At 47.2% G+C, this 24,727-nt stretch overlaps 1 protein-coding gene across 1 annotated transcript in view; it reads right to left on the bottom strand.

Moving 5' to 3' along the window:
- LOC311353902 (neurexin-2-like) overlaps nucleotides 1–24,727 on the bottom strand; it is a gene marked incomplete at both ends in the record, with an annotated part of 91,174 nt that overhangs the window by 24,206 nt on the left and 42,241 nt on the right. The window contains 3 exons of the mRNA XM_084473700.1: nucleotides 21,696–21,815; nucleotides 22,761–22,934; nucleotides 24,036–24,226. Coding sequence (XP_084329826.1) covers nucleotides 21,696–21,815; nucleotides 22,761–22,934; nucleotides 24,036–24,226 — 485 coding nt within the window. The remainder of the gene's footprint in view (nucleotides 1–21,695; nucleotides 21,816–22,760; nucleotides 22,935–24,035; nucleotides 24,227–24,727) is intronic.

Here is a 24,727-nt window from a genome sequence, read left to right on the forward strand (position 1 = left end):
CCCACGAGGGCCAAATGTAGACTTTTAGCATTGGTGACACTAGGGGTCGATCAATGGGCCCATCAATGGCTAAAAGTACACCTTTAGCTAAAAGTACACCTTTAGCTAAAAGTACACCTTTAGCATTGTAGACACTAGGGGCCCATCAAGGGGCCAATGAAGGGCTAAATGTACACCTTTAGCATTGTAGACACTAGGGGCCCATCAAGGGCCAAAAGTACACCTTTTGCATTGTAGACACTAGGGGCCCATCAAGGGGCCAATCAAGGGCTAAAAGTACACCTTTGGCACTGGAGACACAAGGGGCCCATCAAGGGCTAAATGTACACCTTAAGCATTGGTGACACTAGGGGCCCATCAAGGGCCAAATGTAGACTTTTAGCTCTGGAGATAATAGTGCCCCATCAAGGGAGATATGTACACTTTTGGCAATGGAGACCCTAGGGGCCCCTCAAGGGCCACATGTTTACCTATGGCATCATACAATAGGGCCGATACAAGAATAAATGTACACCTTTAGCGCTGCCGACCCTAGGGGCCCATCAAGGGTTAAACGTACCCCTCTAGCACCAGAGAGGGGCCCATTTAGGACTAAACGTACGCCTGTAACAGGAGAAGAGGGGCCTTACCATGGCCTCCCCTGGTGAGGAAGGGCATCCGGTTAATAGCGATGGGAACCGTGCCGTGCTTGTTGTGAAAGTGGTGGACGTGGTGCGTGGTGCTGAGGCTGGAGGAGACGCGCGCCGTGCCTGTCTGTATGGGCAGCACGGTGAGCAGGGAGATCCAGAAGGCCAGTCTCAGGAGGTAGCTCAGGCCCATGGTGAGGCTGAAGCCAGGCTGGGCGGCCTCCAGGTCGGCCGCAGCCTGGCCCGGATCGGGGGACACGCCGTGGAGGGGTTGGAGGCTCGTTGTGGAGAACAGAGGAGGAGGCGGCAGTGATGATGGTGACGGCGGCGGTAGAGAATCCACATGACCACCTGCCCAGGAGAGGCAGGTGGGCCCCATCAGGGCTCCTCTCCGCCTGCCTCGAAGACGGGAGGGCATCTCAGCAGCTGACGGGGGTGTTTACCGCCATGACCATCAGGGGCCGGGTAGTCGATGGAGAATGAGACACCCAGAGGGGGGGGGGGGAGGGGGAAACGACCGATTTAGAATTATTTACGGGAAAGGAAAATTCAAACGATGTCCGTAAGTACTAAAAAAAAGGGGGGAAAAAACAATTCTCAAGTCCTATTTCCCAGACAGCATCTTGAGATTGTTATGGCGAGATCGCCACGACGGCCAAACTAAACACCGGTGCACTCGGTAGTTCCCATGAAAAATTCACCGCCGTCCTCTGGAAAAAAAGTAAGTCTCCACGCACGTAGACCGCATCTCAATCGCAGCGCGAGACGAGCGGCGGTGGTGGCGGCGGCGGCTGCTGCGAGCGGAGCGCCCAGAGGATCCACACTTGTCATTCAGCGCAGAGCGAGAAGGGGAGAGACCGCGGCGGCGGCGGCGGCAGCGCTGCAGCCCTGGTATTCAAGGCGTTCTGATTCACAGAGCCGGTGTGACTGGAATCCTGATAGGAGAATCCGCCGTGGGCCACAGGTAGAGCTGGGGGGGGGCAGCGGCGGCGGCGCCTTCCCGGCCAGATAGCGGGCTCTCGACGACGGGTGATAGCGCGCCGCGCGCCAGCAACGCACTCATCTCATCCGAATGCACAGAAGGGAACGAAAAGAAAGAAATAATAAAAGAGGGAGCCAGGAACAAAAAAATATAAACTAAAGCGAGAGAAGAGTGGGGGGATGGGGAGGAGGAGGGGAGGAGAAGGAGAAGGAGGAGAAGGGGGGAGGGGGGGGGGGGGGGTGTGATAAAAATAAGATCCAAGCGGATGAAGGGTGATGCGGGAATCAGCGCTTTTGTTCCCCTTTAGCCGGAGGAAGGAGAGACAGAGAGACGAGGAGGAGGAGGAGGAGGGGGGGATATATCTGCAGCAGCGCAGTAAAGGAGAAAATCCAGGAAATAAATAAATAATAGCTCTCGCTCTCTCGCGTTTGCGCTTGCTCTCGCTCTCTCCTCCGGTACAGACGCAGCGAAACACACAGCGGCTGGCCACCTCTGTTATTATGGCAGCGGGGTAGCAGCGTCTCCGACACCACAACACAGCAGTGTCTCTTCCTCCGAGGGGTCTCACTCTCTCTCTCTCTCTCTCTCTCTCTCCCCTGCTCCCCTGCGCGGCAGGAGCCTGCAGTGCGTTGTCTCCCGCTGCACCTGTCCACCGTCCACCACCGCACGGACGAAACCAGAATCAGCAGCGGCAGCAGCAACGGAGGCGGCGGCGGCGGCAGCAGAAGAGGCAGAGCAATTGCTGCATTCCCATCAACGCCTGCTCCTCATCACCCAGCGATCTGTTTACTCTGCCTCGCTCTGAAGGAGAGGGGGCCAAAGTGATAATTCCACGCGCACAGCCCCAGGGGGGGGGGCGGGGGGGGGGGGGGGTTGGTTGGTGGTGGTGGTGGTGGTGGCGGCGGCAACGGTGGTGGCGTTGGAAGGCGAGCCAATTGATTCCTCTCTCCAGATGAGATCGTTGTGGATGGCCGGGACTGATAGTCCTCGCCCCCCCTCCCCTCCCCTCCTCTCCTCTCCTCTCCTCCCTCCTCAGCAGCAGCAGCAGCAGCAGCTGCAGCAGCAGCAGAAGAAATTATGCTAATGGCTGAAGCGCAGCAGCCCGAGTGAATCCTGCATGGATGAGGATCGCGGAACGCGGATAACCTTGGCTGAGAGCGCTGGTCCGAACCCCCCGGCCCCTGATAGGTGGGGGATCTCTTTTCGCTGGCGAATGAAGCGCGTGCAGTAGCCTAAGCCCGGCTCTCTGAGAGACCCAGCGTGTGCCCAAGTGTGAGCGAGAGAGAGAGAGAGAGAGAGAGAGAGAGAGAGAGAGAGTCGGTGGAGAAGTGAGGGAGGAGGGACAAGAGTGGGTGAACAACAGAGAGAGAGAGAGAGAGAGAGAGAGAGGGAGGGAGGGAGAGAGAGCGTGAGCTAGAGACCGTGTGAAGTAGAAAGAAAGAGACACTAAAATAGGGAGAGCATTAAACCAGAGAGAGGGAGCATGACAGAGACAGAAAATAAAGAGTGTGAGAGAGAGAGAGAGGGAGAGAGAGAGAGGGGATGCCAGAGAGAGACAGATAGAGAGATGAGGGAGGGAGGAGGGGGGGGCGGAGAGAGAGAGAGCGAGAGAGCGAGAGTGAAGAAATGCAGGCAAGCTACGATGGTGAAACATACGGGTTTAGGAAACTGTGTGACTGTGTGTGTCCACTTGTGTGTGTGGTGTGTGTGTGTGTGTGTGTGTGTCCCCGCTCTTGTGTGTGTGTGTGTGTGTGTGTGTGTGTGTGTGTGCGCGCGCGGGCACACGCGTGTCAATAAATACATGGTACATTCGCCGCTGACTCGCGCACAGGTTGAAGTGGCGGCGCGTCAGGAGCACACTGCAGAGGAGGAGCCTGGCGGAGGTGCGCTGCCGTCAGGAGAAAGCGCTCGCCACCAGAGCGGCCGCCGCGCGGCGCCCGGCACGACGGAGACGCACGCACGCCCCGCCCGCCACCCGACTCACGGCCACTCATCACTCAGACCGTTTGAGCCACACAGAGAGAGGGAGGGAGAGAGAGAGAGGGAGAGAGAGAGAGAGAGAGAGAGAGAGAGAGAGAGAGAGAGAGAGAGAGAGAGAGAGAGAGAGAGAGAGAGAGAGAGAGAAAGAGAGAGCAAAAGAGAGAGAGAGAGAGAGAGAGAGCAAAAGAGAGAGACAGAGAGACAGAGAGAGAGAGAGAGAGAGAGAGAGAGAGAGAGAGAAAGAGAGAGAGAGAGAGATGGAGAGGGAATGTCGATGTCCCCCCCCCCGCCTCCCCTCCCCTCCACTCCTAAAAGCAACAAAAGCCAGGGTTTGGTCTTTGCTTCTTCTGAATAATTTAGCAGCAGCAGTCGACTACGCTATATCAAGCCGTCGTACACCACGGCCCCACCCCCTCCACCCACCACCCACCCACTCCTCTGTATTGTCACAGCGGGCTCTGCTGTTAGAGATGAAGTTTCTTGTTTGCTGTACCCATCTGTACATCTGTTCAGGGTGTCTGTTCTCGCCAAGCTTGAGCTGCACATAGTGTTCTCGTAATTATGCCGCTCCCTTACCTTCACCATGCAGACATATCTGTAACATTAACCATAAGGACCTGTCCCTTACCTCAACTATACAGGCCTCTCCCTAACCTTCACTCTGCAGACATATTCGTAACATTAACTATATGGCCCTATCCCTTACCTTAACTATACAGGCCTCTCCCTAACCTTCACTATGCAGATATATCTCTTACATTAACGATACGACCCGATCCCTTACCTTAACCATACAGGCCTCTCCCTAACCTTCACTATGCAGATACGGTATATCTGTAATAATAATTCTTTATTTCAGACCTAGGGGGATCCATATCACAACAAACTGAAAAAACACAGAGTAAAAAATACACAGCTTTCCACAATATTCAATGTCTAACATACAGACAAGTTCGCCAATGGTTCCAAAGTGTAACATTAACTATACAGACATATCTCTAACACTAACTCTACAGACCTATCTCTAATGTTAAATATACATACCACTCCCTCAAATTAACTATACATACCCATCTCTAATGCTCTGTACAAGCCCATTGGGCTTCGTTCCCTCCTTGCACCATTTAATGTTAATGTGTGCTAAATAAATAAACTAAACTAAACTTTATGTATCTATCTCTTAAGTTGACTATATAGACCTAACTATACCGTCCACTCTCACCCTTAACTATACAGACCTCTCACTAGCCTTAAGTATACAGAACTCTCTTTTTACCCTTTACTATAATACAGAACTCTGTCACCCTTCAGCTCTCTCTAACATTAACTATACAGTAACAGGACTATCTTTAACATAAACTATACAAATCTCTTTCCACCCATCAAATATATAAAACCCTCTATAATACATGCATTATTTTATATATGGGGTTATGGGTTACAATATATATAATATAACCTGTTATTAACTAGCCCTCAGATCCACCCATGAACAGGGTCACGCTGACGCCGGCCCTGTGTCATAGCAATGTGACCTGATCAAGAATAAGAAGTAAAAAAAGATGTGACGAACGGGGGGGGGGGGGGGGGGGAGATGCGACGGCATACAGAGGAGAGAGAGTGACAGAGCGAGGAGATAAGAGACGGGAACACCAGAAGAGGCCGAGGGTGCTGGTGAGGTGGAGGTGTACAGTGTATCTGCTGAATCACTATCGATGGAAACACAGGCTGGAATTAGCGGGCCGACAGAGAAGACACGTATGAAATGCAAAGGAGGCGAGGAGAAGCTACACAGGACGCCGGCCGCCCCTGCTGAGACACAAAGCCAACACAAGCTGCCATTACTCATGTAGGGGCATAGCAGGTGCCGGGGTTAGCAACAACGCTAGGCGGGGTCTCGAGACAACAACAGGGAAAGCAAGATTGCGCGTGTCAACGACAAATAGGAGCCGACATTTTTATCCGGGGGAAAAAGGTTTGAACGTGGGGCACGTTAGTGACAGTTAAATGAGGAGCTCCTTTTATTTTGACACATCATAATCACACTTCCTCTTCAATTATGTACCCTCGTAATTAGACACTCCGGTGTAGGTAGCGTGTCGTTTCCAGGAACAAGCCAGAACAATTACGAATTATTGGTAAACGTGAGATAATGAGTATTCTATGATTACAGCTAATAATTAAGAAAACCCACCGAAAACAATAACAGAAAAAATATCAACAACTAACTTGTTGGAATCAATTTCCACGTTCACTGCCAAAGATAATTCTGATTAGCTCAGCTGGAATGTGATGGCGAAAGACAAATGAGAGCTATTTGTAACTCTGCAACATTGCGAAAATAACACCAATTTATTTCGAGCATGTAGAGGAATAGCCTTCTCATTAGAGGAGGTGCTCTAGGGTCGCTTAGCAATGTAAATATATATTAATATCTATCTTTATATATATTTATCTTTACATATATCTATCAATTTATCTCTCTTTCCAACCATTTACATAACTCATTAGGCAGACGCTTATCGAGGGCAACTTGCAAACTTACGCTGAAAGGATCAAAGCATATCATCAATTGGAGTAATAAGAAAAAATGTTTGAGTGCATCCAACCGAGCAGACCTACGAGTGCATATAGCCATAGGATCCAACCATCCACCTATACATCCACTTACCTACCCGGTCCACCTCCTATTCACACCTATATCTATTCATTTCCATAACTATGGTGCAATCAATCCATCTATCCATCTATCTACAGTTATTATAAACCCTGCTAAGATGTACTGAAGATTCAGTGAGACACATAAGATAAATGATCATTCCATGACACATGTGCAATGTAAGTCATAGTTTAAAATGCATGTAAACGTGCCCCTGCTATGCTTCCTCCCTCTGGAGGTGGAGGAGGAGAGGCGGCGATGGGGAGAAGGAGGAGAAGGAGGAGAAGCAAGAGGCGGTTGTAGCCAGCCATGCAGCCTAGCCGCAGGGGACAGCGACGCAGGATTAATCATGGCACTTTTAGATTAATTACTCATAATGCAGGCCTGCTCTGGAAGGCATGGCCCGGGGATATGAGGATTGGTTGATTTCATTAGGCTCAAAGCGACAACACCTAAAATAAGCTGAGGTAGTGAAGGAGTGGGGGGGGGGGGGGGGAGAGCGAGAGAGAGGAATGTGCAGCTTACAGTCCTTGAAGGCATGGCACTTAGAATCCTAAGAGGTGGAATAATACATTTATGTTTAGAATTCTTTATGTTGTGCGAAGACTATAGGGGGAAGACGTGATTTAATTTCCTGGTTGTCTCCTCGATTTGTCAGCTTTACATGCTACATCCTTGCGTGATTCTTATTTGAAATACTTCAAATACTATAAATACTGCTAACATTGGATACATCTACACTGCTTCGGTCTGATCCATCGATGAATGTGCATCGACGGTCGAGTGACAGTGGCAACATCGAATAGACGATTGGCTGCGATAACATCCTTGACGTTTTTTTGTGGTGTAGAATCTCCTCGGGGCGGGCGCGCTCTGCTGCCCCGGGTGAACTCCAGTAGCGGGGCCTCTGAAGATGCATCTTGTATGTCAGCCATTCTACGCCCCAGCGGACTTCTGTTACCCGCCCCTCCATCTCTCTCCCTCTATCTTTACCGGGGCAGCCATTTTATGGAGTTCCTTGCGTAGGGATATTTTTTTCAATATGGTTGATAAGCACTGGTAGGAGCTGCTCAGTCCCTTATTGATCTTCCAGGAAGCGGGGGCCGCTGGAGTCCGGGAAAGCAGAGTATCCGAGAGGGAATAAACTGGAGAGGAGCCTGGACTCGTCTTCTCCTATCTCATGTGCCATGCGATCACGCAGAAAGACAGAAACTGAGCGGAACCATCGAACCAGATCCATCAACGGGGATGAGCTGTGGAGCAGGAGGGTATTTAGTTGACCAGGATGGAGACAGAGTGGTTTTCTCCTGGTTCTTCCGTCCAGCCGACGTGGTTATTGTAATCGTAGCTGTATGCGTAGACGGCAGGGACCGAAAAGCAGATCGGAGGAAGGTCACCTGCAAGTTCACTTCACCACTAGACACCGCTGATCCGAGTTCCTAAACGTGCAGCGCTGCTCAAGGGCTTAGGGAAGACTTTTACAATGCTCCCTCAAACTCTTGTCATTATACACTTTTCTGCCGTCTACGGCGTCTTCCCCGAAAAATAGGCACAGTCTCGTTGTTTGTATTTCGCTGACTGCCTGTTCGTTAGGTTGAAGGCTAGGTGGCTATATGGCACTGGGGCTTAACCATAGACAGCATATAACGGGCTTAGCTGAACACTGCAGTCCCGTGTGCAAACCCTGCGGGGTGGAGGGGCTGAAGAGAAGAAGCCGAGAGGCTTCGGCTGCAGAAAGCATCCCTCCCCGTGTCGCTTTAAGACCCATGGAGCACTGAGCTCTTGAACTGGGACACACACAGGGTTTTCCGGCACCATGTGCGTTGGATTTGCACACTGAAGGCTATGGAGATCCAACCCCCCCCCCCCCCCCCCCCCCCCCCCCCCTGCCCCCGTCCCATCCAGCTTAGTCCTTGAAAGGCATGTAGCTTTCAGGCTTCTGGGTTTAAGGAGAAGCTGCTCCAGGAGGTAGGCTTCTCTCTCTCTGGGCTCTTGTCGTGCCTTTATGGACAGGACAGAGACGACAGACATGCAGCCTACGACGGCAGGTTGTAGTCAAACCCGGGTCGCTACAAGGCATGGCTGCAGGGTTAACACACAGGCCGGTTGAGCCACCCAGCCACCAGTGAGCACAAGCTTTTAACGGGAGATACAAGGAATCGGACTCAGGGAAACTGCAATGATGACTTAAGAGTAGAGAGTAGGTGCGTCGACTCCGCCCAGCCCATTAAAGGTGGAAAGTGAAGTGGGTCTGAGCTGGGCTAAGGTGCTTTACGGGGTCTTTACGATGGGCTGCAGAAGCTAGCTTGTTCAGGAGTACTGCTGGTTCTGCTGAGGTACGTTGCCTTAATGCCCGGCCCTCCATCGTTAGTTACCCTCTGCATATTTAGACTTTGGATTCATATTTCAAGAGCCTTACGGCAGACAAGCTCAAATCCAAGTGGACAAGGCCAGCAGCAGTAAACACTAGTAAAGTTTCTATAAAGGTTCCAAATCAACACCTTGTTCACCTTGTTTTTCTGTAGAATATCTCTTTAATGGGAAAGAGGACTGCATTTATATAGAGCTTTTCTATACAGTGGCCACTCAAAGCGCTTGACAATATCGCCTCACATTCACCTATTCATGCACCCATTCACAGCGGTGTCAACTACGCAAGACAACAGCCAGCTCATCGGGAGCAGTTAGGGTGAGGTGTCTTGTGTCTCAGGGACACCTCAACACTCAGCTAGGAGGAGCCGGGAATCGAAGTAGCAACCTTCCAGTTACCAGCCATCCGGCTCTACCTCCTGAGCCACATGCCGCCCCACTGAAACCGGAAACAAGGCGTTACTCCGCACTTTTCGGTTTCTGGTTTCCGGCCCAGACTCTGAGCCTTCTCCCTCCAGAAGTTCTGCCACTACAAAGTAACTGTGCTGGCTCCAAGGTTACCCACTAGCCATAGAGGACCAGCACAGCCACAACATTTGTCTGGGTGCTCTACCTGAACCATGACAGCTGGCCCGTCCTGTAGTTAATCATCAGTGGTTTGGTCGGCCGAAATTGTCTGGGTTTTCTGGGTGTATTGCTTAATATGGATTTGCTGATTAGTTCAGCATCGCCTGATCAAAGTTACAGATAAGCAATTCCACACACCTTCTATTACTTAGAATACAAAGCAAAAAGGAAGACTTTAAATAGGGTCTCTACACTGCATCGAATTTTTGAATTGTGAAGGGTGAATTCCAAAATAACCCTCTACATAGTGAACTATGGTATACATAAAACATATATATATAGCGGTGCATGTATGTCTAAATGTGTAAATTATAGTAAGCAACCTACCATTGGAACACATCGTGAGTACTAATAATAGGACGACAGCATGATACATGTATCATTTTACAAAGCCCTACAAATAATTCATGGAGCCTTCATATTCAAATCCGATGAGGATAAACACTGTATGTCTTCAACTATACGTAGTGACAGGCAGATAGTCACTGCGACACCGACGACGACGACGATGATCAAACAACACGTGATCGCCCTCTACGTACGCCTCACACACTGACCCGGGTGCAGAGAGAACAATTATAAGACTCATGTTTCATAATCCTCCATGGGCTTGTACGACGAGCAGCGACGATACAGAGATAAGACGAGGAGAACAAAGAAGAAAGAACTATGACAACCTCCCGAACAGTGGTTTCCAGTCTGGTTTCCGACGGGAAACGTAACACATAAGTAACGCAGCGTTTTTTTCGACCTGAACGCCGGAATCCATAAATCCTGCGGTGCAGTGGCCTTTCTGAGGACTCAGCTGTAGTCTAGAGTTCAGAGAGAGCTGAGGATCACAGACTCACGCCCACACACCATCCAATGCTTCTATTGAAACATTACCAGCGTTAAATATCACCATATCATAACCACTGATGTCCTGGGCACTTGAGAAATATATCTATCTATATACAGTATCTATCTATGTTTCCATCTATCTATCTATCTACTCGTTTATATATTCAGGATGACATAATAAAGGATATACTATAAGATCCTTCACTAGAAATCTGTAAACTGGTGTCTGTCTCGCCTGTCTTACCCAGCTTCAGAGCAGTGGTTGAACTCCAAATTCATCATTACGTGTCCATAAGGGGAGTTCTCTGGGCTAGCATTTGCTTTTCCGCTAGCCGCCTCCATTGACTTGCAGAGTGACACTAGCCTAGCTCCTGTTCATGAGAGGGGAACACACTTTAGATTACTTTCCAAAGATTTCCAATGTCTGCTGATAGCCGCTTATTCAAAACGAAATAAACGGAAACATGCAGCTGATTAAAAGCAAACGCTAACCCAGCAACTCCCTTCTGGACACAACATGATGAATTTGGAATTAAACAATGTCTGAATCTGGGTTAGAGAGGGCAAACAGCAATTTACAGAAATCTCGACCAATCCCTTTAAGTAATACATTTATATATCTATTTATCTATCTATCTATCTATATAGATATAAATGTATAACTAACTGAATATATAGGTAGATAGTTAGATGGATAGATGGATAGATGGATAGATAGATGGATGGATGGATAGATGGATAGATGGATAGATAGATAGATAGATAGATAGACATCACATTTTTGAAGACCGTTTAAGAACGATCCTAATCACATGTACAGTAATTTCTCCCGAGATGAAATGCCTTCTCGCTGCAACCAGATGTTGATTTATGATGCAGAGGAATACTAAAGGAGAACATGATTTGTCAGCATCTCGCAGGTGGCTTGTATATCAGAGTGAAGGAGGAGCGGTGTGGTGTGTGTGTAATGAAGACCCCCCCCCCCCCCCCCCCAGGATAGCTTGCTGTGCTTGACAGGCTGCATCCCAGAACGACTACTAGGACTTGGATTACTGCGAGGGGCAGCCACCGGTACGCCTCGAAAGTGAGCATATCATTGTGCTCAAGCGGTGAATATGACAGAGAGAGAGAGAGAGAGAGAGAGAGAGAGAGAGAGAGAGAGAGAGAGAGAGAGAGAGCGAGAGAGAGAGAGAGAGAGGGGGACGGAGAGATGGAGAGAGACAGAGAGGGACGGAGAGATGGAGAGAGACAGAGAGGGACGGAGAGAGAAAGAGAGAGGGACGGAGAGAGAGAGAGAGAGGGGGGGAGAGAGATGGATGAAGAGAGAGAGGGAGAGAAAGAGAGCAAGAGATATGGTGTAAGAGAGAGAGGGTTTGACAGATATTGAGGAGGAGAGACGGAGATAAGAGAGGGAAAGACAGAGATAGAGGAAGAAAGAGGGAGAGTGAGAGAGAGAGAGAAAGAGAGGGGAGGGAGAGAAAGAGAGAGAGAGCGGAGAGAGAGAGAGAGGGACAGAGATGGAGGAAGAGAGAGGGAGAGAGAGCAAGAGACAGAGAGAAGGGAGAGAGAGGAGCCATAAATCAAGACAGGACTAAAGTAGCGTGTGTGTGTGTGTGTGTGTGTGTGTGTCTCGCTGTACTGTAGCCTTTATGATGTAAACTAAATGTAACCCTTCTCTTCTTTCACAGCCCCTGCAGTAGGGAGCGGGAAGCCCCGCCCCTCGGGGGAGAGACAGCATTGAGAAGCAAATGCATTCATTGGAGTCGTCTAGACGCGTGGTCTAGCTTACTAATGACAACCCACATATCACCGTGCACGTCTGCCGTGCACGCCCCCCCGTGCACGCCCCCCCCCCCCCCCCCGTGCACGCTCGGGGGGAACAGAGGAACAGTCAGAGCTGGGTGGCAGGCGCACACCCAAACTCTGCCAGATATCACCCCCCCCCCCCTCCCCAGAAATAAAACAAGGACAGCACCTCGAAAATTCCCAGCTCTATTCCCCCCCACTTACAGAGAAACCTGTCAAACGTGGCTATGTTTCATCATATTTCCCCTATCATCAATGCCAGCTCTCTGCTATAAAACCACACGTTGCCAGGCCCCTCCTTCCAACACCCCCCCCCCTCTCACTCCATTCGGAGCACCCTGACCCTGTTTCACATAATTTACTGGCCGGCAGTAATAGGCTGCCATCTTGGCTATTATGTCCGTGAATATATCACTAGCTATTGTATTTCTTGTATCATAACCAAAGCAATTATGCCATAATTGGATTCGTACACGGACTACTCTTTGTTTGACCAGTTTATTATTAATAATTTTCTTCTTTTTCTCTCTCTCTCTCTCTCTCTCTCTCTCTCTCTCTCTCTCTCTCTCCCCCTCCCTCTCTCTCACTCTGCGGTGCTTGAAGATCATAGCGTGTCACAGCGGAAGCCCCTTGTGAAAGTGATGACACTTCTTATTCCAATCCCCTGATATAGCGCTCATTGGCCGGTGGCTCGTATCTCCTGTTATTGACCGGTCCAGTCTTATATATACGGTGACAGCGCCCTGTTCCTGCTCCTGTTCGTCTAGTGCTGCTGCCCGCTGCTTCAGGGTGAGACCACTGCTAGAGTCCTACATCTCAGCTGACACACAGGGAGAATGTGGAGGGAGACCGAGAGCTCTCTCTCTCTCTCTCTCTAGAATTAGATTTATTCATTTCGACAAACTTCATTGCCACTTTATGACTATTAACAGTTGATTTCAGTCATTTAATGGATCTTTTTTTCCTCAGAAGCAGCTAAAAGGGCTTAGGCCGCCTCCATTAGAGAAGAATAGGAGCATAGGAATGTTAATGGTTGTAATGGTGTTTTAGTCGTTATTAATCAGGAAATTAGTTAGTCATTATGGGGTGAAAACTGCCACAGTGTTTCTCATGCGAGACGTGGCAAAACAAAGTTTTCATTAGCCTAGGTTTACAGTATATCAATGATTATTTAGGAGTTGACATTACTACAATCATCTCACGACGAAAAATGACAGAGTATCGCCAAAAAAGATTTTAAATCCCATGATGCAATCTGATATACTTTATACAGTGAATCCAGGGACAGGTCATTAAGGAGCAGCTTATGGGCCTCTTGCTCAAGGATGCCTACAGGCAAGCTAGGGGCATGGGGGATAAAACCCAGTACCTCATGGCTGGGAGGAGAACACACTAACATTACACTGTCCTACACTATCCACAGCTGTTACACAGGACACAGAACAGGCGTGAGGCATGGTGAAGCACTCGTGCAATGCCCTTGTGTTACCGTGTCAGTTTTGTGTTGTTTTTTTACATACGTTTTTTTATTCATCTACGTTTTTCTGTTCACGTGAAGACGATGACGTTCACTATCATGGGAAGCCTTTAAACGTGCAATTATGTTCAATTACCGGTTTTGGGAAGATCTGGGCATTCATGCACATGCACAGAGAAATATCCGTCTGGGAATTCTGGATGGTTATGTACTCTGCTTCCCAAAACAGGAAGGAATAAATTAACTAACCAGGGATCTGATTATTGTTGGCCTTTATTCTTAATTAGCCTTTTATAAAACAACTAAGCATAGAGCCCTGGACACACATACTGTAATTGTTTTTGCTTTATTAATTAATTAATTATTATTTATTATATGCTTTATTTATATATATTTATTATATTTTATTATATATTATATAATATATTATATTATATTTCAGAGAGAGAATCATCGCTTCATTAAGATAAAATGAAAATAGAAACAAATAATAAAGCGAAACACTACAACCACCATGACTTCTTCCACTACCACTAATCCTAACAAGAATTATCCCACTAAAAAGCGTGTACAAGCAGCACCTTTTCTATCTTCACATGCCCTTCGACAGGCGAAAATGAAGCTCTGGTCCTCAGGATGAAACATAATAAACTTGCAATAAGCACAACAAATGAAACCAAATCCCCATAAATACATTCACTGCTGGCCAGGACACATCCCTGTAAGTAAGAAGCAGACTGCAGGCAATTCTGCATGGAACGCCGCCCTGCAGAGGAGATTACGGCCTGAGTGGGCAACTGTACCTAAAGTATATGTGTATATATATATATATATATACAGAGAGGGAAGGAGAGAGCCTAGTGTTGTGATGTTAATGTTCCGTGGTTTCAAGAGGAACAACAGACGTAGTTGTGGTGTTAATATGACATCACTCAAGAAGCTGGTCTGCAATGCAATTACCATGTTAAGAGAGCACAAAGAAAAAGCAAAGAAAAGGAAAAGTGAAGGAATATCGTGAAAATATTGAATGATTGAATGGGTTTTGTTTGTCTGCCGGAAAAATGCAACTCTCTCTCTCTCTCTCTCTCTCTCTCTCTCTCTCTCTCTCTCTCTCTCAACACGTAATGCAATTCATACAACTCTGCACTACACAAGAAAAACCTTTTTTTCCTCCTCGGAGTTGAAGACACCCTCAAGACTTCGAACACCAAGCCATAACAGAATCAATTATTTCTAACAAAAGCAGCTTTTAATAGAGCGCTACGTGACAATGACATTCTTCAACCTTCGGTAGAATAGGAGAATCTCTTACTGTACACTCATCCGTTATATAAGAAAATAACCTTATTTCAAATCACCTCCGATTTAGTTGCGTCACGTTTTCAGGTGTAATCTGTCGCATTCGATTCAGAAGCGTCTATGTATATTAGAATGACAACACTTATGATTGGCAATCAAATCGAAAAAATGGAGATGCCATTTGGCCAGTGTTTGAGTCTCCACACACCACACACTCCACACACTATCATAAGCCTTTCCGCCTGCTCTATGACAGATATATGGCGGCCATATGATGGATTTAGCTTACAGTGCCATGCCACACGGCTGAGTCTATTTTGGTTTGGTCTATGCGACCCTAATGCCCTTTCAAATGCGTGCGTGACTATTGACATGGCTGATTTGGTTCTTGCTTGTTGGTATCCATGAAGCATGCCCATTAAAGTAACTTTAATCATTTACTTGTCAATCTATAGATTTGTTAATGTGTGTGGGAATAGGGATCGACCTCTGATCCCACACAGACCCGCTACAGATCTAAGCGGCTCATTACCATAGCACCATCCAGAAGAGGGGCTTCCTGCAATATTTTATAATATTTCTTAACATTATGACTCATATTGTATCGTTTTAATTGAGTTAAATTCCATAAATTATTTTGTCGATTTGATGAATAAATGCTTTGTGTATTATTTAATTCATTCATCATTAAAAAATCCTGCACATTCTGCTGTGACATGCGGTGACTTCCCGCCTGTGATTAGAGTATGCCTTGTCTTATCTTATCTTAACCACTCACATTTTTAATTTCTGTTAGAGAAGTAAGTCAACCCGTGCTGTGTGTACCCTATCCGCAGGCTTCATCCATTTCCCACTGGCTTGGTGGAGTTATCCTTGTCCTGAAACCCTCTTTTAGTGTCAAAAGTCACAGGAGTTCCTTTAAACGGCGTCCACACATGGTACAAACGTTGGATCAAGTCCCAATTTAAAATCATTGTTTTCAGTGATATACCTTTTGACCGTCCACACAACAACGTGAGACCGGCGCGTTTAGACACATGCACTTTGTTTTAAAAAGCAATCCAGCAGGGGTGTGGACATGGCCTGAGGGGTTAAAGGTCGGGGGGGGGGGGGTGTGTGCTTGTCGAACAAGGGCCTGTGAAGCCCTTGGAGACTGGAAGTGTGACACACGGAAAACGATTTTAGCCCAAACACGACAACTGAAAGGGACGGGGGGATGGGGGGATGGGGGGGGGGGGGGGGGGTGAACTCAACATGGTGGAATTAATTAAGGATGATGTCAAGCTGTCGCGGGAGGTTACATGTTCACACACTTTGTCATGTGATCACAGTAATGTCTGTGGCGTGGCCCCGACACCCACTCCTCACGATGTCACCTCGGAGCGTCTGCGGGCCGCTGAGAAGAGTTACATAAATACACCGACGTTCGCTCCATCACCGCCGCTCGCTCTGAGCCCCGGCTCAGGACGGATTAGGGCGCCGAGCCGTCGCCGAGGAAAACAGAGTCGGCTCTCGGAGTACCGCACCCCCTAAATATTTGAATGTTCTCCAGAGTACCTCGGAACGTGTGAGCGGCGAATGGCGGGCAGACACTGCCGCGGATCTTCAAAAGCAGGCCCTCGGTTATAGAGGTTGATTTTGTAATAATAATACAGTTTATTTAAGGGCGCCTTTTCGAAACGCTCAAGGTCGCCCTACAGTTAAGCCAAGCAAACAAGTTAAAACGGGCAAATATAGTTTAAAAAAACCCTTTAAAATATACAATGCAACATCTTCATTAAATTGGCTGGGAGGTGGAGTTAGTTAGGTTCATAAGTGTGGGGGCAGAGGGAGAGAAGGGGGGTCTAGAATAGAGCGCTAACTACAGTTTGGCCGTCGCTTTGACACGACGGTGACAGGATATGGATCTGCCTGTCTTTACACGTGAGTCATGGCACGCTATGACTAACTGTTTCTTTTTTTATATATATATATATATTATATTTATGATGATTCATAAAGAGATGCAATTATCTCACACACACACACACACGCACGCACACGCACACACACACACACACACACACACACCAATACGTGTCCATAGAAACTTTGCTGAGGAGGGAACGACTGAGACCCCAGAGTATCACACGCCTCCACTTCAGTAATTTGCATTTAGAAATCAAATCAGAATCCGAATCAGGATGTATTTTCAGAGTGCATTCTTTTTTCCCTCTCCTCTACGACCGCTGGGCGTGTGCTGTGAAAAAGACCTGAGCGCCAGCATACAAATAAGACGAGGGGGTGAATGCTAAGCTACCTGATCTGTGATGGAGATTCAGTAATCTGTGCTAGCAGCCGCGGGGGGGGGGGGGGTGAGGAGTCGGAGGGGTCGGGGTGCGGTGGGGTGGGGTGAGGGGGAGGGGGAGAGGGAGGGGGAGGCGGTATGACTCACACACTGTGGAGACCGAGCCGGTAGAGAAAGGGGGTTCGCGACATAAAGGAAACGCAGAAACTCGTACACACCGCACACTCGGTGTGGAAACGGGGAGGAAGAGGAAGGACTCACGACATCCAAACGTGACGTGTGTTCTTTAAGGAAGCTTTTTGCTCACACACACACGCGCACACCCACACACATTTTTTATATTATCACCGCAGGAGGTGCATTTAGCATATTGAACAAAGCCATTCTTATTTCCTCCGGATATTGACGTCATAAGCGTATGTTATAATGTTACAGGGGGAGCACCAGGAAGGGAAGGGGACATCACTTGACATGATTGTTGCAAATGAGTCAGTGTAATTTATCCCGGCGACAGGATCAATAAACTCATCAGTTTGAAGAGATAATGCAGAGAATCTAGCCGACCATCGGATGTTTGTTATGGATAGTTCATAACAACCCCGTCCCTTTGATGAATTCTAATTATGCCGAGAAACCGTTTTCTTGTCATTTCTCCGGCTGCATCTTCAATCCCCCCCCTCCTTTGTCCATCCAGTGAGGATTTGGTTTATTTATCTCAGCACGCTGAAAATAATGTATTAAGTTCCGTGTGATGCTCCACCCCAAAAATACCCCCGCACACCCCCAGTCAGACCTCCACCCCCACACACACACACATACACACACACACACACACACACACACACACACACACACACACACACACACACACACACACACACACACACACACACACACACACACACACACACACACGGTTCCCCTTCCTTTTTAATGTGTGCAGATCTGTCGGGTTTGGAGGGGCTCATTTCACAGGGGGGCAGTAATTGGAGCTGGAGTGATCCTAGCGGGGGGTTAACCAGACCTCACCCAGTGGATGAGTCTCCACGCTGGGAGGCAGTGCTGGACCACGGCGGCGGTGGCGGCGAGCTGGGCTCTGGTCCCACAGGAACATGGATAACACACATAATTACGCTTCTCCTCGCCCGCCTTTTAACTCTTCTGGTGTTTAATGATGTATTATGTATTTCCTGGGCCTGTGTGAGTAAGGTGTGTGTTTTATCTGTTTGTAATGTTTCTGGGTGTGTGTGTGTGCGTGCGTGTTTGTGGGGTTTGTGTAACCGTGTGTGTTTCTGTGTGTTTTTGTGTGTGGGTACATATGTACGTGGATGCGTGTATGTGCGTGCGTGTGTGTGTGTGTGTGTTAGGGCTTTGACTCCGAACTTCGTTATTCAAATATAATTAGAATATTTAAAAAAATTCTAATATTCGAAAGAATATTAGGCAGCTATTAATATTCTAACCTTTTATGGGCATTATTTTTTGTAAACGGGACGTAGACCGACTCATTTCATGGATTCCTGTGAGACCAAGTTGCCTTAATTACATCTGTACATTTCCGCAACGGAAAGAGGCTGTGGTTGCAAAAAGTATTTTGATTGCTTATTAAGTTCACTCGTTGCTTATAATGGTTTATTCATTTCCCAGTATAATTTCCTTAATTTAGAAGACAGTTTTGTTAATTTTTGAATTGTAAAATTAATAAAAACATTTTTTGAAGTTGCAGGTTTTTGAAATTATTGGAAGCGAGTCGAGCTGACCATGCCAGCTGTACCCACGGCCCAAAATAAAGAACAGCCGAGACAATATCCTTAATTCAAACATGCCGTTTAATTTGGCCTCAATTGGCTATGGATGCAAACTTGGAATGAACATGTGCATCAGGGATATCTAAAGGTTACTGTACAGTGGCGGAGACTGCAGGAGCTGAAACAGAGCCATTGCTAAGCTTTTGGGGGTCCTACGCGCAGATTGTTGGCGGGGGGGGGGTTGCACGTCCGCTGGTTGTTGGGGGGGGTTTGCGCTGGTAAAGGGTGCTCAACAGTGGACCTATTCGTAATTAATTTCTATACTTTGAAAATTGTAATGTAATGTTTTGGGGGGCCCCCAGGTGCTTGGGGCCCTACGCACTCTGCGTACTCTGCGCTACTAAGAAGGTTCTACGAGTGCTTGTTCAGACCAACCTTACCAACGAACGACACGTGAAATGTTAAGGTAGAACTTAAAGAAGAGGTTACAAATACCGGCACTTTTGCGCATGGTAAGGCTATGTGTGCGGTGCGCCAACTTTTTTTATGAGATAGAGAGACCCCCTTAAAGATGAAAAGATAATTCGAACCCTTTGCAATTTAGCCTACTATCGAGTTCACTCACCGTGTGCCTAATGCTTTACAACATTTCCACCCTCTCCATCAATCAACATATTTTTAGGCTTCAGTGAACTACGCTATTGCTTTTATATATAAATAAACAGTTAAAGTTAGGCGCGGCGTGATACGGATACGTATCACGACGCGTGATACGTATAGAGTGTCACGTGATACGTGATACTCTCCAAACTGAATGGACGTCATAGCAGTTATGTATATGCCCATTATACAACAGTTAGGAACCAATCAGATCGCTTGATTTAAACCCGTTTTATAATAATACATATTTGAATATATTTGAATATTAATATAAATAAACAAACAAACTTCGAATATGATTTTTGGGCAAAAGTCAAAGCCCTAGTGTTTGTGTGCATGTGCGGGCGTATATATGTGTGCGTGTCATCATGTGGTTTTATGTGTGTGGGCCTCTATTTGTCTACGTGTGTGTTTGCATGATGTGTGTTTGAGGGCATGTGCATGCACGTGCACGTGCGTGTTGTGTATGTGTGTGTGTGTGTGTGTGTGTGTGTGTGTGTGCGTGTGCGTGTGTTCCTGCCAGTGAGGATGTCATTAAGCTCCACGCCAGCAGGCGCGCGTGTCTCTGTTCTCGTGTTGCCTCCAGACGTTTTCCATTACACCCAACAGGTTGCAGCCTCCCCACCCCTCCACCCCCCATAACGACCCGCAGGTCTCACCTTCTGCAGCACCCTGTCAGGCTCTGTCAACCGCGACCCCCCCCCCCCCCCCCCCCCCTCCCACCCAACACCAGCCCATATAAATACACACACTGTGCTCAACTCAGTCTTTTTGTTGCAGGCTGTAAGCACTGGCTGCCCTGGGCTGAAGTCTCACGTTTAAAGCCCATTGAAACATTGCAGGTGTCTTGGCCCCTGCACGTGTATACCTGTGTATAGCTGTACCCCCGCCCCCCCCCCCCCCCCTGTACCACAGTGTAAACAAAATTCTTATTTTTACCAAAAAATGATGGCCAGCCCCACCACGGAGACCGATTCTGTGGACCCACACACCAGGGTGTTGGGCTGTGACCTGGTTTGAAAGTAGCCCCTATTTTACCACCTGGTGTGATGCTGATGAGCCATTACAAACAATTTCGCTATCTACCCGACGGTGAAATCACACGTGTTAGTGTCCACCCCGTGGATCAAGCCATCGTTAGGGGGGGGGGGGTCGTTTCTCTTATATTTTCATCATCGCTTTCTGGGATTGGCTAATCAGCGGCAACGACACACCTGGTGATAAGATAGAGGCGCTTTAGCGGGCTTCCAAACGCCGTGACGGACGTCGGCGGTAAACCTCCGTCTAAAGGTTTGCTCGGGCGGACATTAACGCAGCCTTAAACAATGAAACGAGAAAGACGAGAGAAAGACAATGAAACACTTACAGCGGCTCCCATCCAGAAGAAACCCCCCTTGGTCGGCCCGAGCCGGGTTACCAACGTGCGTCTCTTCAGAGTGGATCTTGTGAAGACCGAGCTGAATTATCTACGACGTTATCTAATGACTAAATGATGTAATGATCTGAGCTTCCTCGGCTGAACATGATTGTTGAGGCGACCCCGGAGAAGCTGGCAGCCAGCGTGTGGGGAGAAGTGAAAATGTAATGCGAGGCCGTTTGTTTAATGCCGCACATCAACATGAGTTGAAACAAGCTAATTATTGTCAACAACAGACAAATCTCTCAGTGGTCGCCCGAGCCGAACGGATCGGCCGCCAGCAGTGAGCAGTGAGCTCTGCGTGCGTTTCCCCCCCTCGCTTTCTGCTACACGGCCACGCGGAAATGCATTGTCTCCCCGAGTTGCATATTGTTGTCGTGTCTTGGAGGAAAAAGCGTGGAGCAATATGGTTTTCGTTTCCTAGAGAATCGGTTCCCGTGAGTCAGCTATTGAGCACGTTGCTTATATTTGACGTGTCAAATGCATATTTTGCAATAAGTGCAATTGTTACTGGTTGTATTCTTAGTATTCAATATATTTGTGTAGGTGTAGTAGTAGTAGTAGTAGTAGTAGTAGCAGTAGTACTAGTAGTAGTAGTCGATTTGTGGCAGTAGTAATAGTATAAATATTTATTTAGAATAATGCAGTATGTTCGCGTAGTAGTAGCAGTAGTAGTTGATTTGAGGCAGTAGTAATAGTGTTAATATTTATGTAGAAGTATGCAATATGTTTGTGTAGTAGTAGTGGTAGTAGTAGCAGTCGTATTAGTAGTAATAGCGGTCGTAATAGAAGCAGTCATATTATAAGCAGGATAAGCATCATCATCAACACCACAGAGCAGGGAGCTCGCAGCGTGCTTAAGCCCGCCCTGTGGCCGGTGTAATCTGTCCCCCAGCGGGGGGGCCATGGCTACTCACGGTCGCTGCAGAAGGGCCCTCCGTACGTGGTCATGGTGCAGTCACAGAAGAAGCCCTCCCAGAGCTGCAGACACACCCCCTGGTGGAGGCACGACTCCTCCGTACAGGTGGTGCTGGGCCCTGGGGCGGGCGGAGGCAGGAGGGATCGGAGAATGACATGATCATTTAACACTTTGCTAGTGTTTGCTTATCACATCCGTTCTTCCATTGTGACACCGGAATCACCCGTAGGGGATCAACTAAATACAACTTCTCTTATGTTGTTCACCATTACAGTTTAAAAGGCATTCACATGACCTCTAAGGGGAAAGGTAAGACTCCCCCACAACCAGGGGGGTAGAAACCGTGAAAAGGAACCCAGAAGAGGGATCTCTCCTTCTAAGGATGGCGAACATGTGCAAAAGGGCAGCCGTAAAATAGTAGCATTTAAATGATTTACTAACTATTTAGTCATTCACCAGATGCCATCATTTAAAGCTATTTAAAGTCATTAAAGTGTAGTTAAGGGTTAGGGCATCTTGCTCAAGGATACCAACAGGGTAGGCTGCGTACATTGGGGATCAAACCCAGTGCCTTTCGGAAAGGAACACAGCGTAACCAGACATGGTACTTACTTATGTATTATAAATACATTAGAAAACACTATATTACTATAATGTTATGCAAGAGAATTCAATTTACACTTAAGTATTGGTTGACCAGTAGCATCTGCAGAGTAATCTTATCTTTGTTATGTTTTATTTATAATATATCTTCATAGATATAAACAAACATAAATAAACATCAACACTGCTTACTGAAGTCTGGTTATTCATAACCAACTTCAGTAAATTCATTTACATTTGCTCTTGTTTCCCATTGTTGACTGATTACCATAAATATGAAAGCATCAGATATTATCTCTATGTATCTCTCTGTATTGTCAGTACTCAAGTCAGTCATTAAACGCGAGCACTCGAGTCAAACGTGTTGACGCCGAACTCCAAACGGCCGTCCCTATACCACAGCGCGCGTCAAACAAACCCCCGTTTCCTCCGCTCCCTGCCCAGATGCAGCGGGTCTCACCTCCACAGCCGCGCTCCACCTGCCCCACCTTGTGGAGAGCGTCGGCCAGCAGGTCAGGCAGTCGGCCGTTGAGGTCGACGGAGGCCAGGCAGCCCTGGTAGCCCTCACTGGACGCTATGAGCCGGGGTAAGCTGTTGTACATGCCCTTCCCCACCCCGCCGATGTACAGCTCGCCTGCAACACGCGGAGGAAAGGGGATCCTTGGGGTAAACAAAGGCAGACGCAGAGACAAGAAACGAGAACAAGAGGGTGGGGCTCTTCTTCCACCACCCGATGGACACAATGGAAACTGTTGTTTTTATGTGCATTATTGTCGTTATTAGCATTATTTACTGTGATTTGATTTGTATTTTTAGGAATTCTTTAACCCTTATAACCCTATTGTTATTATTAATGGCATATTATTTTGTATTTCATCCGACGCACCTAGTGGAATACAAATCAAATAAACATGGGCGCTATTTGAATGACTATTATAATGAGGTCAGGGTTCAATGTTCATGCGTCAAATTTATTCAAACTTGAAACTGTTCAACTTCTGGATTCACATTTGTTTATTAATATGCAATATTGGCCGAGAGAAACTAAAAAGACAACATAACAACATTACCATGTGCCTCTTCAAACAGCTAATTGAAAGTTTATCTTCATTTATTTGTATTTTATACTGAACTACTGTGTGGTGTAATTATGCTCTGCTCGTGGCTCAAGGGCTCTAGAAAAGCAACGACTCAACCAATTAATTACCAAGCACACGCCGGGCTAACGACCTCATGGGCTAATTATTCACCAGAGATTACGAAGAACTTCAAATGTTGCCGGCTTGTCAATGCAAAATAGCAACACCATTTAAACCACGCCGCAACACATTCCTCTAATATGATGTGTTAATGTACTTCCTCTAATATTATAAATGTAGTACCTGCTATCATTTTGCAATGCCTATTGCGGCCCTGTCCTTTCTGCAGTGAGACCCTGATTTTCACGGTAGATATGACAACCGTAGTATCTCACCCATGGTTATTAGCAGAAGGTCAGTCTATGGTCGTTACAATAACCAAAAGCAACTTCAAGGTAGCTATGACATCCGTAGTATCCCAGCCATAGGTTGGTAGTTATTATCAGAAGGTCAGACTATGGTCGTTATCACAACAACCAAAAGCAACTTCCTGGTAGCTATGACAACAGTAGTATCCCACACATGATTGGCAGCTACAAGAAGACAGCCAGTCGACTGCGACTCTGCGATGCGACGCTGCGGCGACGGGGCGGTACCTTTGAGGTCCAGGTTGCGGGCTCCGTTGGAGTGCTGGGTGACGGTGTGCGCGTCTATCTTGAGCGTGTGCACGTTGCCGGCGTCGCGCGACACCACCACGTTGTGCCACTGGTTGTCGTTGAGCGGCTTGTCCGAGTTGCCCTTCATCAGCGACGGCCCGTTGCCCAGGTCGAAGACGTAGTGGATGTAGCTGAAGGGGGGGACACGGCGACAGTGGCGGGTCAGTCAATCAATCCTTTATTTAACCAGGGAAGAAAAATTCATTGAGATTAAAAAATCTATTTTACAAGACTGATCTGGCCAAGAACCAAGCACCATGATAACAATCAACAGTCAAGTATAATTCTCACAAACCACACTCAGCATCAGTCAATATACAATACAAGATTAGGGACAATGCTATGTATGAAAATAAAAAATGAGTACAGTTCAAATCAAATAAATCCACCACAACAGATAAAACAAATAAACCTGGATGGTTTATTACTGACCCACCAAATACTTTTAAAATAATTTCAAACAATGTCTGAACTACTGTTGTTGTCATAATTATTAATAATAATTAGAAATAGAATGATTGAAAATCAGGGTCTCACTGCAGAAAGGACAGGGCCGCAATAGGAATTGAAAAATGATAACCGGTAATACATTTTTAATATGAGAGGAAGGATATTAACACATCATAGTAGAG

The sequence above is a fragment of the Micromesistius poutassou genome, assembly GCF_964030765.1.
Source record: "Micromesistius poutassou genome assembly, chromosome: 10".
NCBI lineage: Eukaryota > Metazoa > Chordata > Actinopteri > Gadiformes > Gadidae > Micromesistius > Micromesistius poutassou.